This window comes from Taudactylus pleione, unplaced genomic scaffold (genome assembly GCF_031769625.1).
Source record: "Taudactylus pleione unplaced genomic scaffold, aTauple2 ptg000154l, whole genome shotgun sequence".
NCBI lineage: Eukaryota > Metazoa > Chordata > Amphibia > Anura > Myobatrachidae > Taudactylus > Taudactylus pleione.
Window position 1 is genome coordinate 35275268 of NW_028284556.1, and position 18754 is coordinate 35294021.

At 37.0% G+C, this 18754-nt stretch overlaps 1 protein-coding gene across 6 annotated transcripts in view; it reads left to right on the forward strand.

Annotated features, from left to right (window-relative positions):
* RASGRP3 (RAS guanyl releasing protein 3) overlaps positions 1–18754 on the forward strand; it is a 99487-nt gene that overhangs the window by 53521 nt on the left and 27212 nt on the right. For 5 of the 6 annotated variants that reach the window (XM_088474440.1, XM_088474438.1, XM_088474441.1 and 2 more), the window contains 4 exons: positions 3200–3347; positions 7435–7608; positions 9555–9671; positions 10751–11026. In XM_088474440.1, the coding sequence (XP_088330566.1) occupies positions 3200–3347; positions 7435–7608; positions 9555–9671; positions 10751–11026 (715 nt within the window). The remainder of the gene's footprint in view (positions 1–3199; positions 3348–7434; positions 7609–9554; positions 9672–10750; positions 11027–18754) is intronic. The other variant, XM_088474443.1, reaches the window with a different exon arrangement.

Below are 18754 nucleotides of genomic sequence, written 5' to 3' on the forward strand. Positions count from 1 at the left end.
CTAGATGCTGATTTGTTGGTACTTTCTCTGCACTTTATCTCTCGCCAAGGTTTGATACATCTCCTGTATTTACGTAAATGTAAACAATAGTGATAAACAGAGAAAACAGATCTTCTTGGTAAGAATCAGTCAGTGGTTCTATTCATTTGGAAGCAAAGTTCAACATCCAATAGACTTAAGTATGTAACCAATTTATTAGTAAGTAACCAATTTATTATTAAAAATCATACAACACTCAGGTATTACAACTTAAATGCTTGATGTACTGATATACTGTATAGCATGTATAGCATAATATAGTGATGCTAAGGTCTGTGAGAAAGGTTGGGGGTGTGCCTAGCATTTATTGTCATTTTCCTTGCTGAGTTCCAGCACAGCAAACGTCCTGCTCATAAGATAATGCTTTTAAATCAGGACTTTCTTAAGAGCCACAAGTGAGATAATAACCTAAACACAAATGACTTGGCATACTGAGTTGTGGCCTAACGTAGGCTGGTAATTTCCACTTTTGGCCTTTCCTGATGGTGACTGTTAGGAGGGGAAGTTTGCTCCAGGGAGTGTGTTGCTATATGGCCTATGAGCCGTGAGCATGTTTTGGAACTGAAGGGGAGATGTAGCTATAGAGATAGATAAAGTGGAGACATTGCCCAAAGCAACCAATTGTCTCCTGTCATTTATCTAGCACAGTCTATGAAAATGACAGTTAGAAACTGATTGGTTGCTATGGCAATGGCATAACTATAAATTTTGCTCCTCACTGCCAACAATGTTGCTGACGCCCCCCATGGCATTTTGGTAAAATAATTACAGGGCCATTTATACGCAGTTTGGCTCCCAGTGCAGTAATGCAGTAATGCCCCTTACACATTATGCCACACACCATAATGCCCCTTACACATTATGCCACACACTGCAATGCTTATTACCAAAGTGCCACTTACATATTTGCCCTCTGACACAATTTTCTGCCTCACAGTAAGGCTTCTAATTACTTTTAAATTGCCTGCTCATTGTCAGGGGTCTCATGCTCATTGTCAGGGGATTTATGCTCATTACCAGGGGTTTCATGCTAGATGACCGGGGTATCTGGGTTTCATGCTTGTTGTCAGGTGTTCCATACCCATACCTCCCAACATGACCCTTGCCAGGAGGGACACAATGCTCTGGTCCTGGATTTCCCTGGTAATTTATGATTGGTGGAGGCTCCAGAGGTGGGGCTGCAGTACAGTCCAAAATTCAAATAGGGGAGTCACACCAACTGCCAGTGAGTCCCAGCTAGTGATGTTTGGCAGTGTGTGAAATTACAGTTGGTGAGGCTCCCCTATTTGAATTTTGAACTGCGCTGCAGCCCCACCTCTTACCAGGGAAATCCAGGACCAGAGCATTGTGTCCCTCCTGGAGAGGGTCATGTTGGGAGGTATGCACACTCGTTGGCAGGGGCTGCATGCTCATTTCAGGGGCTCCATGCTCGTTGCCAGGGGTTTTACGCTCATTGCCAGGGGTATAATATATATATATACTTGAGAGTGTATGTAAATGGGGGCGCTGGTGCTACTTTGAATTCACAGAGCATCCCTGCTAGTCACAGAGCACCGCTCCTAGTCACAGGGCATCGCTCCTAGTCACAGGGCATCCCTTCTAGTCACAGGGTATCCCTTCTAATTCACAGCACATCCCTGCTAGTCACAGGGTATCCCTCCCAGTCGTATAAAGCATCCTATACCGCCAGCATTCCTCACACTGCATTTATATGTACAGTACACCATGTATCACAGAGCATCAATCATCATCACCATAACGAGCATCCTGCACAGATCATCCCTCCCATACACAGACCGAGCACAAAAGCAGAGCATTGCGCCAGTACACAGAGACAGAGCATTGCAGCCTGCACACAGCAGCATCTAGAACACATCCAGCATCCTGAGTGGCCTGGGTGCGGGATTTGGGTGTGTGGGGCGTCAGGTTGTGGCCACTGCAGACCCATTGGTTCCTCCCACCGGTGTGTGACAGCCCCGAGGAAGAGGAGAGAGAGAGAGCCAGTGTGAGTTCCTGTCAGACAGGAGGAAGTGGCTGTACTCCTCCGTCTCCTCGGCACAGTATAGCATGCGTGGGAGCCCCTGGGTGACTAACAGATGCTAGAGGACCAGTAGGACCTCTAGCATATGTCACCTTCCAGGCGGTGGCCATTTTTGGAGGGCCATTTTTCAGCATATTTCAAGTGAATGGCTAGTCCGCATGGAATCTGAAGCCCCCCCACCACCACGCCCCACAAGCCTCCACGCCCCCAAGCCACCACGGGGTCTGCGGGGGCGGTAGTTATGCCACTGTGCTATGGGCAACTTCTACATTTTATCTCAAAGGTTTGATACATCTCCCCCTGAAAAGTCAGCAGCTTTCCAGAATATCCAAATATTCAAAAAACATACCATTGGTTAAGGCATTATGAACTCTAGTGAAATCAAGATGATTCCTCACAAGTTTAATTAAACAATCTAAAATATCATAAAGATGCTGGGTCATTTATAACAAGAACAATGAACCCCGGCTGCTCGCTGTGAGTAGAGATGTGTGGTCTGGTTTTCCTGAAAGATGAACACACCCGAATTTTGGTCGCATCGAATAGAGTCCCGGCAAGGATCACTTTTGGGGTTCCGAGTAGATCTGAGTCTCATCTCAGGTCTGCTATATATTTGGAACTCCGATTTAAAAAATTAATCTCAGTTTTGGATTGCATGTGAAATTACATGATTTTGGCTGTTTTTAGCAATTTTAAAGCAATCCAAAACCAAGGCCGATCCGAACCAAAACAGTTGAGGGTGGTTTTGCCAAAACAAATACCAAAACACGGGGATCTCTAATAAAAAGTTGCATCAGTTTCTTTCCTGAGAAAGGTTGTAACAAAATTATTTAATACAGTCATAAGGAACCACATGTTGACTAAGGCAACTCCCAAGCCAGACAGGAGTGTGTACAACAATATAACTATTATTGATGACCATATTAAACCAGTAACTTGAATTTAAAAAAAAAGTAAATTATACTACAATAATATATAAGATGTACAATAAGACCATCACGTATGGAAAGTAAGGTGATGAGAGTAGAAAAAATACATGTAGAAGCACCACAATAGAAGCCCTGTTTATTGTTTGCTGTATTTTGTGGTGACAGTTTGTGTTGTCGCTTTTGTTTGCAGCCCATCTTATGACTGGATGCGAAGAGTCACACAGAGAAAAAAAACATTGAAGAAGGGGAAGGTTTGCCTTCTGTTTGACCATCTGGAGCCCGTGGAGCTGGCAGAACACCTAACATTTCTGGAGTATAAAGCCTTCCGAAGGATATCTGTAAGTATAAATGTTATTATTCCAATAGGATAATAATTTTTTATTTTGTAAAGATTACAAATGCACAGTATGTTAAAGGCTTCAAGACTTGAGAGTTGTTTGGATCTTATTATAATATTTACTTTGGGTAATTGTACATGAGTTGAGGTCACAGAAATCCACAGATCTAAAAAAACCTAATCATGCAAAGTCTGAAAAAGTAAGTTAAATTATGCAGAGGCAGCTGCACACATATATATATATATATATATATATTATACAAGCCAATGATAACGTAGCATCTTTACACCATAAAGACAAACAGCTGCACATATGATTATACAAGCCAATGATAATGTAGCATCTATACCCCCTGTAGAAAGACAGTTGCACATATGATTATACAAGCCAATGATAATGTAGCATTTATAACCCATGTAGACAGACAGCTGCACATATGATTATACAAGCCAATGATAATATAGAATCTATACACCATGTAGAAAGACAGTTGCACATACAAGCCAATGATAATGTAGCATTTATACCCCATGTAGAAAGAGAGTTGCACATGTGATTATACAAGCCAATGATAATGTAGCATCTATACCCCATGTAGAAAGAGAGTTGCACATGTGATTATACAAGCCAATGATAATGTAGCATCTATACCCCCTGTAGAAAGACAGTTGCACATATGATTATACAAGCCAATGATAATGTAGCATTTATAACCCATGTAGACAGACAGTTGCACATATGATTATACAAGCCAATGATAATGTAGCATTTATAACCCATGTAGACAGACAGTTGCACATATGATTATACAAGCCAATGATAATATAGAATCTATACACCATGTAGAAAGACAGTTGCACATACAAGCCAATGATAATGTAGCATTTATACCCCATGTAGAAAGAGAGTTGCACATGTGATTATACAAGCCAATGATAATGTAGCATCTATACCCCATGTAGAAAGAGAGTTGCACATGTGATTATACAAGCCAATGATAATGTAGCATCTATACCCCCTGTAGAAAGACAGTTGCACATATGATTATACAAGCCAATGATAATGTAGCATTTATAACCCATGTAGACAGACAGTTGCACATATGATTATACAAGCCAATGATAATATAGAATCTATACACCATGTAGAAAGACAGTTGCACATACAAGCCAATGATAATGTAGCATTTATACCCCATGTAGAAAGAGAGTTGCACATGTGATTATACAAGCCAATGATAATGTAGCATCTATACCCCATGTAGAAAGAGAGTTGCACATGTGATTATACAAGCCAATGATAATGTAGCATCTATACCCCCTGTAGAAAGACAGTTGCACATATGATTATACAAGCCAATGATAATGTAGCATTTATAACCCATGTAGACAGACAGTTGCACATATGATTATACAAGCCAATGATAATGTAGCATTTATAACCCATGTAGACAGACAGTTGCACATATGATTATACAAGCCAATGATAATATAGAATCTATACACCATGTAGAAAGACAGTTGCACATACAAGCCAATGATAATGTAGCATTTATACCCCATGTAGAAAGAGATTTGCACATGTGATTATACAAGCCAATGATAATGTAGCATCTATACCCCATGTAGAAAGAGAGTTGCACATGTGATTATACAAGCCAATGATAATGTAGCATCTATACCCCCTGTAGAAAGACAGTTGCACATATGATTATACAAGCCAATGATAATGTAGCATTTATAACCCATGTAGACAGACAGTTGCACATATGATTATACAAGCCAATGATAATGTAGCATTTATAACCTATGTAGACAGACAGTTGCACATATGATTATACAAGCCAATGATAATATAGAATCTATACACCATGTAGAAAGACAGTTGCACATACAAGCCAATGATAATGTAGCATTTATACCCCATGTAGAAAGAGAGTTGCACATGTGATTATACAAGCCAATGATAATGTAGCATCTATACCCCATGTAGAAAGAGTTGCACATGTGATTATACAAGCCAATGATTATGTAGCATCTATACCCCCTGTAGAAAGACAGTTGCACATATGATTACACAAGCCAATGATAATGTAGCATTTATAACCCATGTATAATTCCTGGATGCATCATTGTCTGGTGCTATGGAGAACCTCTGATGTGCAGGACACTATGCAATAGGGTCGGTTTATAACAGTTTGTAGCTTGCAAATAGAAGGAATGCCCAGGTCTTAATCAATCAATTTTAAGAACAAATTTAATAAGTTCTAATGTTTAGCAATGGGGTGACTCAGGGCCTGATTCAGAGATGTACACTTACCCGGGTTAGCACACATCTCCAATGGTGGGAGGACTGCGCATATACCGGATGTGTACTGCGCATGTGCAGTCCTCCATCTGCGGGTTTCCCGGGGGATCAATTAGCTTGTGGTAATATACCACGGTTAATTGAATTCCCCCATTATATGTGACTGATTTAGAGGGGTACTTTGCAGTCCACAATTATTATTGTTATTAAATTATTATAGTTTATTTATATCGCACCAAAAGGATCCATGGTGATGTACTGGCTAATTACAGTAGGACACACAATTAATACAATATATTAAAACAGGCAGAACAGGGAAATTAACAGCCATTGAGATTTCTATACAACTAAATGACAACTAGTAAGAGTAACAGTCAGTGAGCCAGTGCCCTGGGACAGCAAGCAGACAGAACCAAAGCTGCTTATTGACTGACTGGGGGGGCACTGGAGATATGGAAAGTGTACAGTGAGTATAAGAGGTTGAAGGTCCTTGCCCATAGGAGCTTACAGTCTAAGGGGATGAGAGAACCTGGAAGGTAAACTGGGAAGAGATAAGGAGGTAGGACAGAGGGCATTGAGTAATGTAAAGCTGGGTATACACTAGGTCGACTGGTCGGCCGTTCAGCCGACCTGCCAATCTATCTGATGATTGGTAAGTGTATACACACTTACCAATCATCTGCCCGATGTGCCGCGGCTTGACATCTTAACTGAGAGGGCATTTAAATTTACCTGCCCAGTTGAGCTGTCAATCACCGCCTGAGCCCTACAGCATGTGTACAAGCAATCAGCGGGTCACCCATACCCACGAGCAGATGACTGATATATCTATCAGCCATATGCTGTGCTGCACAGCAGATCGGATATGTATGTGAACGACATAGTTCACAGACATGTCCGCTGTACACACCTGGCAATGCACTATAGATATATCGCCTATTCAATCAATGTGTACTCAGCTTTAGTGAGGAGGGCTTGTAGATTTGATATACATGTGCATTTTCAGAGCACCGTTTGAAGATCTGCAGGCTGGCAGAGAGTTTTACAGGGTGGGGGAGTGAGCTCCAGAGGAGGAGATTGGTGGATATGAGCTTCTCCACCTACAGATCTTACGTTGAGTTTTTGCACATGCTGGGATTGGCAAAAATGTCTTCATGTTTTCAGGTTCCTAGACACTACTCCATGCCTCACAAAAAATAATATTTATATCCTTGGCTTTGCAAGCGACCCAGCTACAACCCAAATAGGGAAGGTCACGAAGACTTTTGTAAGCTGTACTATCATAAGTAATTAATACTTCAATTCCTCATGAATTGGAATAGGCTGTTTTATTTGCTTGATATTTAACAACAATAATATGCCAACTGCAATAACATTCCATACCCCATTTATTTTAATAACACTCTTAAATGTGACATAGTTTAAATAATAAAAATACGCAGGTGTGCACAACACTAGCCGTGATCAGTTACATATTCCTCTATGTGAAGGTGGTACACATTGTGGTTGTCAATCGATATCCAATGATAATATATCTCATATCAAAATTATAGCAAAATACCGTGTAATGCATGTTTATTTGGGTATATATTTAACAGCTGTAATGTGAGGTGACTATGTTAGTGCACTAAACTTTTAAGAAGTTCAAACTTGAGAAATAAGGAACAAAAAACATTAACCTGTTACCAGCCAGTTGTAGTCATTTTCAGCTACTAAAGAATATATTTGTTACATGATCTCTATTTACTATATTACACATAATAGAATTGGTTTCTCCCAGTTTACAGATTACCAAAGCTATGTAATCCATGGGTATTTAGTCGACAATCCAACCTTGGAGAGGTCCATAGCTTTGTTCAATGGAATCTCTAAGTGGGTTCAGCTTATGGTTCTTAGCAAGCCAACTCCACAACAAAGAGCTGAAGTTATTACAAAGTATATCAATGTTGCTGAGGTAAAATTGAATTTCTACTTTGTTAATGTTTTTTAACTTCATTTATACATGTGTTTTCCCAATTCACCTCCACCATGCTTGGCGCAAGAAATACGACTGAAATAGTTGTCTCCTCGACATACACATGACTATGGTGTAACTCTGGCTACACACCCAGTGTATTCAACTGTTCTCTCATGTGTGTGCATGCTCATTTGCCACCCAGTTGACACAGTAACACTCATTTTAAGGACATAGAGAAATGGTCAATGTGTGTCCAACTCAGAATCACTCAGAGATATGCAAATATGCATATGTTTGCTACAGCCCATGCGCAGTCTGCAAAAAAATTGGTAGATGCCACCACATTCGGTTTCATGTAGAACTCTGGACCTAAGCATTTTATTGACTATGGTGCAGGGAAACTTTGAGTGGTGTGGTGTATTCTAATGAGGGGTGCAATGAGATTCAGACAACAAACTTTTATTACATATGACATTTGACTGCCAACATGTTTAATATATATAACCTTATCCTCCAACTTCAACAACTAAAAGGACAATGAAAGACTTAATAAGACAACTAAAGCGTTATTGAACTATTATAGATGACCTGTGTTGGCGCACCTTAAGATCCCCAATCCATAGAATTTTTCGAACCTGGCCTGGCAAAGTACTTAACTTCGGGTAGCAGCCTATACTAAAGAGTTGTATTGAATGTATTGAATATTATTGAATATGTTTAGTAAAATGTTACTATTTTTAGCACATTTAGTTATTGTGCGTGTATATATATATATATATATGCCCCCCTGTGGGTGTGCTTAGCACACAAACCCAATTTTATTGCTGCATGCACTGGAGGCAATACTGTCCAACTTCCTGCAAATCACAAAGAATGTGTCAATCATGAGACTGTAAACAGTCCCCTCAAATAAAACCTGCCTAAGTCATGAGGTTTTGAAGTATGATTTACATTTACATCATTTACATTCAATTGCGGAAAATGTCCTTTTATACAGTATTTATGTTGCTAATAATTTGGTTATACTTGGAAGAGCAGCTAATGCATACCACACAGCACCTTAGTTTTGCACTGCTACACCAGGATTATCTGCCGGTGAGACACCACAACATAGAAGTGTGCCTAGGTGTGGGGCAGTTTCTGTTTTTCCGCTAAAATACTGCTCAGCTTAGCCTCATTTATGGCCTAAATTATGAAGACTTTATTACATGTGACATTGGTGTGTGTGAGTATTTCTTTTTATAATTCCTTGAGTGCACTTGCTTAGGTGCAACATGAAGGATCCCATTAAATGTATAGGACGTGGCTCAAAGACCACCAGCTTTGAGCTGGTGTAAACCTAAAGTCACATTACAAAGTGGAAGTGACCATGCCGGTTAACAACCACTACAATAATAATCTTTCCCCACATTATGAAATCTCATTTCTGCACTGCACCGCAACATATATTAAACTGTACTTCATTAGGAAGTCCCTGCACTACATCCAACTGGCTCCCTCTGGCTGTGCAAACTCCTGTACCTCTGCAAACACTGTTATCTTGCTATGATAACCCTTGTGTCCTGGTGGTAATCTAATCACAGTTGCCCAAATAAAGATAACAATTCAGAGATGGTACATTTTTGCTCTCAGTTGCATTGCATTAGGTTATGTATAAATGCTAATCAGACACTTAACATTTGTTAATTAAATTAAATTAAATATTGTTTACTATACCTGGCTTATTATAATTATGATGTATTATATATGGTTTATTATAACTATGATTTACTATATATGGTTTATTATAAATATGACTTATTATATGGTTTATTATAAATATGGCTTATTATATATGGTTTATTATAAATATAGTTAATTACATATGATTTATTATAAATATGGTTTTAAGTATATGGTTTATTATATAAGGTTTATTATAAATATGGTTTATTTCACTGTAGAAACTACTGGACTTCCAAAATTTTAATACACTGATGTCTGTGGTTGGAGGACTGAGCCATAGCTCTATCTCTCGCCTTAAAGACACTCATGCACATCTCAGTACTGATGTTACAAAGGTACGTGGAATTAAAAATTTTAAAATTTGAGAAATACACATGAATCCCCCAGAACTCCTATCAGTTGGTGGCACTGTGATAACCACCACTGTCATTCGGGTGGATACACATGGGTACTAACTTTTTGCCGGTGGCATGTTCCTTACAAGCTATAGTGACTACAGCTTGGGTGGTTAGTGAAAAAAGATAACTGATCGCATTAGCAAATGGGATTAACATCACATACTGAGCATTTTGTGAATGCTTTATGGACCATGAAGGCTAACTTAATAATAAAAATCAGTTAAAAATATTTATGTCCTCCGAACTAATCCTTGAGCATCATCATGGTGTTGCACTCTCTGAGTGACTGTGACAAACTTTGTATGGACATCATATGTCCCAAATTTGCTGGCCCGGTCTTTCCTTACTGTGATCACATAAATATTATTAATGTTCCAGGCAAGTTACAGTTATCATAGATTGCATAAAGAATACTTATTTGCTATATGTGTTATTAGGAGAAGAAAACAATTACATTTCATAAAGCGTTTCTGGGGCTGTTTTGATTGAAATAGCTAGGGGAACAAACAAAGAAAAAATATGTGTTCCCATATTGCCTGGTTCCCTATATACTGTACAGATCATGAATAAAAACATATGTACAGTACTCAATTATCCTACAAAAAGAAAGCTTAGCCCTGTCCCCGTTCCCCCTGCCCCCACCCAAAAAAAAAACCCCATTATAACTTTCACCGGGGTATATTATGAAATAAAGTGGGTTATTTCTGATAAAATATGAAATTAGTCATTAAGTTATCATAATAAAATATTCCCCATCATGAAAGGTTTAGTAGTATTTTGGTGTCATCACATATATCTAAAGGAATCTTGTTCGCAACGATCAGAATCCAGTTCTGCTGTGTCCCTTTGAGATAGTGATTACAAGTTAAATAGAGTGATTAATTCACTGTAAAACACACTGCATGCTTCTATCTCTATCTATTCACTTCCAGATTCTTGAAACGAGTAACCAGAAACATTACAGGATAGATTATTCTAATATACCTATAGAATGTTTCTTTCCCCTTGCCTTGCAGGTGTGGGATGAAATGACCGAGCTGGTCTCGTCTAATGGAAACTACTGTAATTATCGTAAAGCTTTTGCGGAGTGTGAAGGCTTCAAAATTCCTATTCTTGGTGTTCATTTGAAAGACTTAATAGCTGTACATGTTGTTTTTCCTGACTGGGCAGATGACAATAAAGTAAATACTGTTAAAATGCAACAGTTATATGTCACCCTCAATGAGCTGGTTTCACTGCAGAGTTCCTCACATCACCTAGAAACAAGTATGGATTTAGTTAATCTCTTAACGGTACGTATTTTATTTTGTGATATTATAAATATATGTTACAAATCCTGTGCTTTTATGAATTGCTCAAAAGTTTAATAAATGACCCATATTTAAAATGTAAATATCTTAAACAATTAAAAGAAGTTTTAAAATAAAATAAACTGCTTATAAGAATGGTATAGTTTATATTTGGTCTTAGTATGTACCTGTATTTCAAATTATACAAAATTGTGAAAGTTGGAATTTACTATTTGTAAGTTGGGCTTACCATACTGATTGTATGGTAGCCAGATTGGCTAAGTACACATGGAAATTAGAAGACCAAGGATTTACTTTTCGTATTACCCTGATAGAGGGCTACCTTTGTTTCAATCACTAGGAAGATCTCTACAAACATTACACAGCTTTTAAATTGGCTTCTCATGCAGTAATGGGAAGGTTCAGTTGCCTCTTCATATATCTCATCCTGTCCTCACAATGTGTGACCATTCATCTCCCTCTCTCTCAATTTTACTAAAGTATCATCGGGTGCTTGAATGTTTTGGGCAAAGTTTCAATCACCTCTGATGGTTTCTTATAAAGGCCTCTCTCAAGGTTGATAAATTTCTTGTATGATATTCCATTAAAAACAATATAATATACTATTAACTTTAAAAACAAGGGACTACTAAGATTGCTACTACATAAATACCTACATAATAGTAAAAGCAACATAAAAAATTTCTATACAGCAAGTAATAAATATGTGGACTTATGCTAAATTCTGACTTCCATTGTGATCTTTTGATTTTTGTCAGGGACATTTTTATTCTATTCTTTGTTGGTACATTTTTTGCCCTTAAAATGGCTTGAATTCTTTTAGGCATGGATTCTACTAACTGTCCACATGAATCAAAGGGCTAAGAAACTCCCCATACCATAATGTTGCCTCCCCCAGCCTGAAGAGTTGTGACAATGCAAGATGGATCCATGCTTTGATGCTGTTGTCTCCATATCCTCACCCTACCATCTGAATGGTGTAGTGGAAAATGTGTATGAGAAAAGAAACAATGCAATAAAAAATCCTCGCGTCGACACTTTTCCAATGAATTGTTCGAATAATTTCAATGAAGAAAAAAACTTGGAAATAACCAAATCTTCTTATCAATGCGTATGTTGAAGTCCCATTAGTACATGCAAATAAAACACATAAAATTAGGTGTTAACGATAATTCAAATAAATTGCTGATAGATTACACCTCTGAACGGAAACCATATAGGAAGCCCCTCAAACCAATATCCTTGGGTGTCAGATGGAAAAAAAATTTTCACCTCATAAAATGTGAGAATATATAGATGTGAATGCTCACATTAATGTTACCAGAAGTCCGATACCGGAAGTCACTGTGCGCGACTTATACAGGGAGCCTAAATAGATGAAATACTAGCCTGATGTTCGGGCATAATTTACCTTACATACGCGACCGCGGCCAACCAAGGTGCATCGCTCCGTGTAACACCAAGGCGGCCAGAACCACAACAAAAACCACAGACGCGATGTGAGCGGCCTGCAGTGTTCAATAAAGTTAGTTGAAATCACGTGATCTAAATCACGTGATGGCTGATCATGTGATCGGAGAGGGAAAAACCGGTTGCTATGACCACCTATCAACGAACAGTAGCAATACCCAGGCTCCTTTACATAAAAAAAGAAGAACATATGTGTATATACGATATTTACCATATTTATAAAGCATATATAAATAACATGATAAAACTAACAAAAAATGCCTAACAGCTAACAAAAAAATACTTATAAAAACCATTTGATTTCGAAATCAGAATTTAAGCCAGCTGGTTTCAATGTGTTTAGATCATAAATGCATCTCATCTCTTTTTGTGCCAATCGTAAATCTTTATTGTTGGACCTCCAATTATCTTTTACTGTGGAGATACCACAAAAACGTGAGATCCCTGAGAGTGAACTATTATGTTTATTTTTAAATTGTAGAGAAAATGGATGGCTTTCCAATCCCTTCACAATATTGCGACCATGTTCTGCCCATCTGATTTTTAATGCTCTCTTGGTTTTTCCCACACATACCATTTTACAACTACATTCTATGGCATATACAGCATAACGTGTGTGGCATGTAATAAAATCCATAATCCTATGATTCCTGCCTTGTGTTTGAAATTCTGTTATTTTTGAGACACTACTGGAACAGGCTTTACATAATTTGCACTCGCCACATCTGTAAAAGCCCTTATTTCTTGGAAGGAATCTTTTTCCATCCATAGGTAACGTACTGGTTACTAAGGTATCTTTAAAGGTAGGTGCGCGCCTATAGATGAATTTGGGTCTAACAGGTAGGATTTTCTTCAAACTTTCATCTTTAAGGAGGATATTCCAATTATTTTTAATAATGCCTTCTATGCTTTTATGCTGTTTGTTGAAAGTAGTACAAAATGACATGGTAAAATTGTTATTAGTCTGGAGATTTTTGTTCTTAACTTTGAGTAACGTCTCCCTATCCATATCTGCAACTTCTTTGATCGTCTTATCAAGCAAATCCTTTTTATAACCCTTTTGTTTGAATTTATTGGTCATTTCTAAAGCTTGTTTATGAAATACCTTGGAATCTGAACAATTGCGACGTAAACGCATTAGTTGTCCTTTTGGTATTCCATCCAACCATTTTGGTAGATGGTTGCTGCTCCTATCTATATAATTATTGGAATCAGTAGGTTTATTGAAATTATGTGTGCTAATCTTCCCATCTATGATCTCAATAGTAAGATCTAAAAAATTGACCCTAATATTGCTGATGTCATAAGAGAGCCTAATGTTAAGACTATTTGAATTGAGGTATTCACAAAAACTATCTAGGTCAGATCTATCTCCCTTCCAGATAAACAAAATGTCGTCAATATATCTCCACCAATGTACCAGGTTCGCGCTCCAGCCATGTCCTTCCCAAACATGGGACTCCTCCCACCTTGCCATAAACAAATTAGCATAGCTGGGCGCGAACCTGGTACCCATGGCTGTTCCGACACTTTGCAAAAAGAAATTGCCATCAAAATTAAAATAATTGTTGTGCAATATAAACGTGATACCTTCTACTATAAATCTACACAATAATCCATCTAAATTGGTAGATTTGAGAGTGTTTTCAATAGCTTCTATACCATCAGTATGGGAAATGATGGTATATAGTGAAGATACATCCGCCGTAATAAAAAACATGTTATCTTCCCAACATACTTCTGTTAATTTGTTAAGAATGTCTGTTGTATCTTTTAAATGGGATTTTTCTTTACAGACCAACGGTTGTAGATAGTGGTCAATATAGGCGGATAGATTGGCAGTAATAGCATTAGTACCTGACACTATGGGGGCGTCCTGGTGGATGGGTGCTATTTTTATGGATTTTAGGGAGTAAATATAGCACCGGGACAGAATATTGATCATTAATAAGGAATTCTGAAACATCTTTTGAAATGCTTCCTAGATTCAAATATTGAGAAACCAAAATTTTCAGGGCGGATAAAATGTTTTGTGAGGGATCATTTTTCAACGCTTTATATGTCACCCCATCTCGGAGTTGTCTATACCCCTCTTCTATATAGTCCAATTTGTTAAGAATGACAACCCCCTCCCCTTTATCTGCCTGTTTAATTATAATATTTTGGTTATTTTGCATAGATTTTAAAGCCAATTTTTCATCTTTGGTGATATTATTCCCAAATTTTTGGCGAGGATTGTTTTTAATTTTCTCCATATCCTGAATAACACTTTTATAGAAAGATTCAACAAAACAACCCTTCGCAAATGAAGGGTTGAAAACTGTTTTTTTCTTAAAACTGGAGCTAGAAAGTGTTTCATTGATCTCTTCATTAGCAAAAAACTTTTTTAATGCTAGCTTCCTAACAAATTTTTGTATATCTATATAAAGATCGAAAAAATTTATATTATTCGACGGGGAAAATTTTAAACCTTTCGATAGCACTGCATTTTCAATGTCGTTTAATACATAAGTGCTGAGATTGAAAATCTTAATGGTGCCATTCCTATCTGTATTATTATTAGAATATTCAGATTCATTTTTATCCTTATTATTTTTGACGCAATTAGATCGTTTTTTGGATCTGGGTTTCCCTCCTCTTTTGCTCCTTTTAGTTTTAGATCTGATAGACTCATCTATACGGGCCATTTTCTCTGGAAACCTCTCTCTAAAAAATTCTGATTTCTTGAATCATAACGAGTAGTTCGTTTATTATCTTTTGAAAAATTTCTCCAATTATCATATTTTTGTTTCAGAGAATCTAGATTGATAGGGTCAAACTTATTAAATGTAGGAATGTTCCATCCATCCCTTTGATAGTTTCTATTCCATCTATTCGATTTAGATTTTTTAGGATATTGAAAAGTATTCCTCTTTTCTATCTTTGGCCCCTTTTTATCCCTAAACAAATGTGGTGTCACAGGGTTAAATTGCTTAATTGTAGGTGATTTATAATGATAGTTTGCCATTTTATCTCCATTAACTGCAAAATTTCTGGTGGAACTACCTTGAAAAACTTTAGAAATAATATTATTTTTATTGGTTTGAATGTCACAGGATTTATTTAATGCCAAATCTCTATCCCGCTGGAACTTCTTTTTCTTTTTCAAGATAATTTCTCTCTCACTTTTTTTAATTCTAGAGATAATATGTTCTTCTAATATTTTATAATCTTCCATATCCACAAAATGACAAGTTAATATTTCCAGATTGGCAATTTCTTCTTCCAATGTTTTTAACACATTTCTCCTCTCTTGAATAATTAGTTCCATGAGGGAGAATGAGCAATTGGAAATAATCTGATCCCATTTATTTTTAAATATATCGGAAGAGGACTCAAAGGAGGTACTCTTTTCGATTTTCAAACCCTTTGGTATTAGTTGTGCTGCTATATATTGTTCTAAGGAAACGATTTCCCACCAAGTTCTATTTTCTTTTAAGAGGGTGTATTCTAATTTATTCATAATCCCCTCAAGAGTTTCGTCCTCCAAAACGATAGTACCTTCCCCTTCTGAAGAATTGAAAGTATCTTGAATCAACAAAGATCTATTTACTCTGTGTTGGAACATGGTTGCTGCTAAATAGTGGCAAAGGTGATGATAGATATAATAGAAAAGAAAAAACCACACCAAAGCGCAACTGTGCTGGCAGCAAGGAAATATTGTAAGAACAAGTCACCCTAACTTGCAAAATACATATGAGAAAAGAAAAAATACAATAAAAAATCCTCGCACCGACACTTTTCCAATGAATTGTTCGAATAATTTCAATGAAGAAAAAAACTTGGAAATAACCAAATCTTCTTATCAATGCGTATCCCCAATGGGATTTCAACATACGCATTTATAAGAAGATTTGGTTATTTCCAGAATTTTTTAGAGAGAGGTTTCCAGAGAAAATGGCCCGTATAGATGAGTCTATCAGATCTAAAACTAAAAGGGGCAAAAGAGGAGGGAAACCCAGATCCAAAAAACGATCTAATTGCGTCAAAAATAATAAGGATAAAAATGAATCTGAATATTCTAATAATAATACAGATAGGAATGGCACCATTAAGATTTTCAATCTCAGCACTTATGTATTAAACGACATTGAAAATGCAGTGCTATCGAAAGGTTTAAAATTTTCCCCGTCGAATAATATAAATTTTTTCAATCTTTATATAGATATACAAAAATTTGTTAGGAAGCTAGCATTAAAAAAGTTTTTTGCTAATGAAGAGATCAATGAAACACTTTCTAGCTCCAGTTTTAAGAAAAAAACAGTTTTCAACCCTTCATTTGCGAAGGGTTGTTTTGTTGAATCTTTCTATAAAAGTGTTATTCAGGATATGGAGAAAATTAAAAACAATCCTCGCCAAAAATTTGGGAATAATATCACTAAAGATGAAAAATTGGCTTTAAAATCTATGCAAAATAACCAAAATATTATAATTAAACAGGCAGATAAAGGGGGGGAGTTGTCATTCTTAACAAATTGGACTATATAGAAGAGGGGTATAGACAGCTCCGAGATGGGGTGACATATAAAGCGTTGAAAAATGATCCCTCACAAAACATCTTATCCGCCATGAAAATTTTGGTTTCTCAATATTTAAATCTAGGAAGCATTTCAAAAGATGTTTCAGAATTCCTTATTAATGATCAATATTCTGTCCCGGTGCTATATTTACTCCCTAAAATCCATAAAAATAGCACCCATCCACCAGGACGCCCCATAGTGTCAGGTACTAATGCTATTACTGCCAATCTATCCGCCTATATTGACCACTATCTACAACCGTTGGTCTGTAAAGAAAAATCCCATTTAAAAGATACAACAGACATTCTTAACAAATTAACAGAGGTATGTTGGGAAGATAACATGTTTTTTATTACGGCGGATGTATCTTCACTATATACCATCATTTCCCATACTGATGGTATAGAAGCTATTGAAAACACTCTCAAATCTACCAATTTAGATGGATTATTGTGTAGATTTATAGTAGAAGGTATCACGTTTATATTGCACAACAATTATTTTAATTTTGATGGCAATTTCTTTTTGCAAAGTGTCGGAACAGCCATGGGTACCAGGTTCGCGCCCAGCTATGCTAATTTGTTTATGGCAAGGTGGGAGGAGTCCCATGTTTGGGAAGGACATGGCTGGAGCGCGAACCTGGTACATTGGTGGAGATATATTGACGACATTTTGTTTATCTGGAAGGGAGATAGATCTGACCTAGATAGTTTTTGTGAATACCTCAATTCAAATAGTCTTAACATTAAGCTCTCTTATGACATCAGCAATATTAGGGTCAATTTTTTAGATCTTACTATTGAGATCATAGATGGGAAGATTAGCACACATAATTTCAATAAACCTACTGATTCCAATAATTATATAGATAGGAGCAGCAACCACCTACGAAAATGGTTGGATGGAATACCAAAAGGACAACTAATGCATTTACGTCGCAATTGTTCAGATTCCAAGGTATTTCATAAACAAGCTTTAGAAATGACCAATAAATTCAAACAAAAGGGTTATAAAAAGGATTTGCTTGATAAGACGATCAAAGAAGTTGCAGATATAGATAGGGAGACGTTACTCAAAGTTAAGAACAAAAATCTCCAGGCTAATAACAATTTTACCATGTCATTTTGTACTACTTTCAACAAACAGCATAAAAGCATAGAAGGCATTATTAAAAATAATTGGAATATCCTCCTTAAAGATGAAAGTTTGAAGAAAATCCTACCTGTTAGACCCAAATTCATCTATAGGCGCCTTTAAAGGTACCTTTAAAGATACCTTAGTAACCAGTGCGTTACCTATGGATGGAAAAAGATTCCTTCCAAGAAATAAGGGCTTTTACAGATGTGGCGAGTGCAAATTATGTAAAGCCTGTTCCAGTAGTGTCTCAAAAATAACAGAATTTCAAACACAAGGCAGGAATCATAGGATTATGGATTTTATTACATGCCACACACGTTATGCTGTATATGCCATAGAATGTAGTTGTAAAATGGTATATGTGGGAAAAACCAAGAGAGCATTAAAAATTAGATGGGCAGAACATGGTCGCAATATTGTGAAGGGATTGGAAAGCCATCCATTTTCTCTACAATTTAAAAATAAACATAATAGTTCACTCTCAGGGATCTCACGTTTTTGTGGTATCTCCACAGTAAAAGATAATTGGAGGTCCAACAATAAA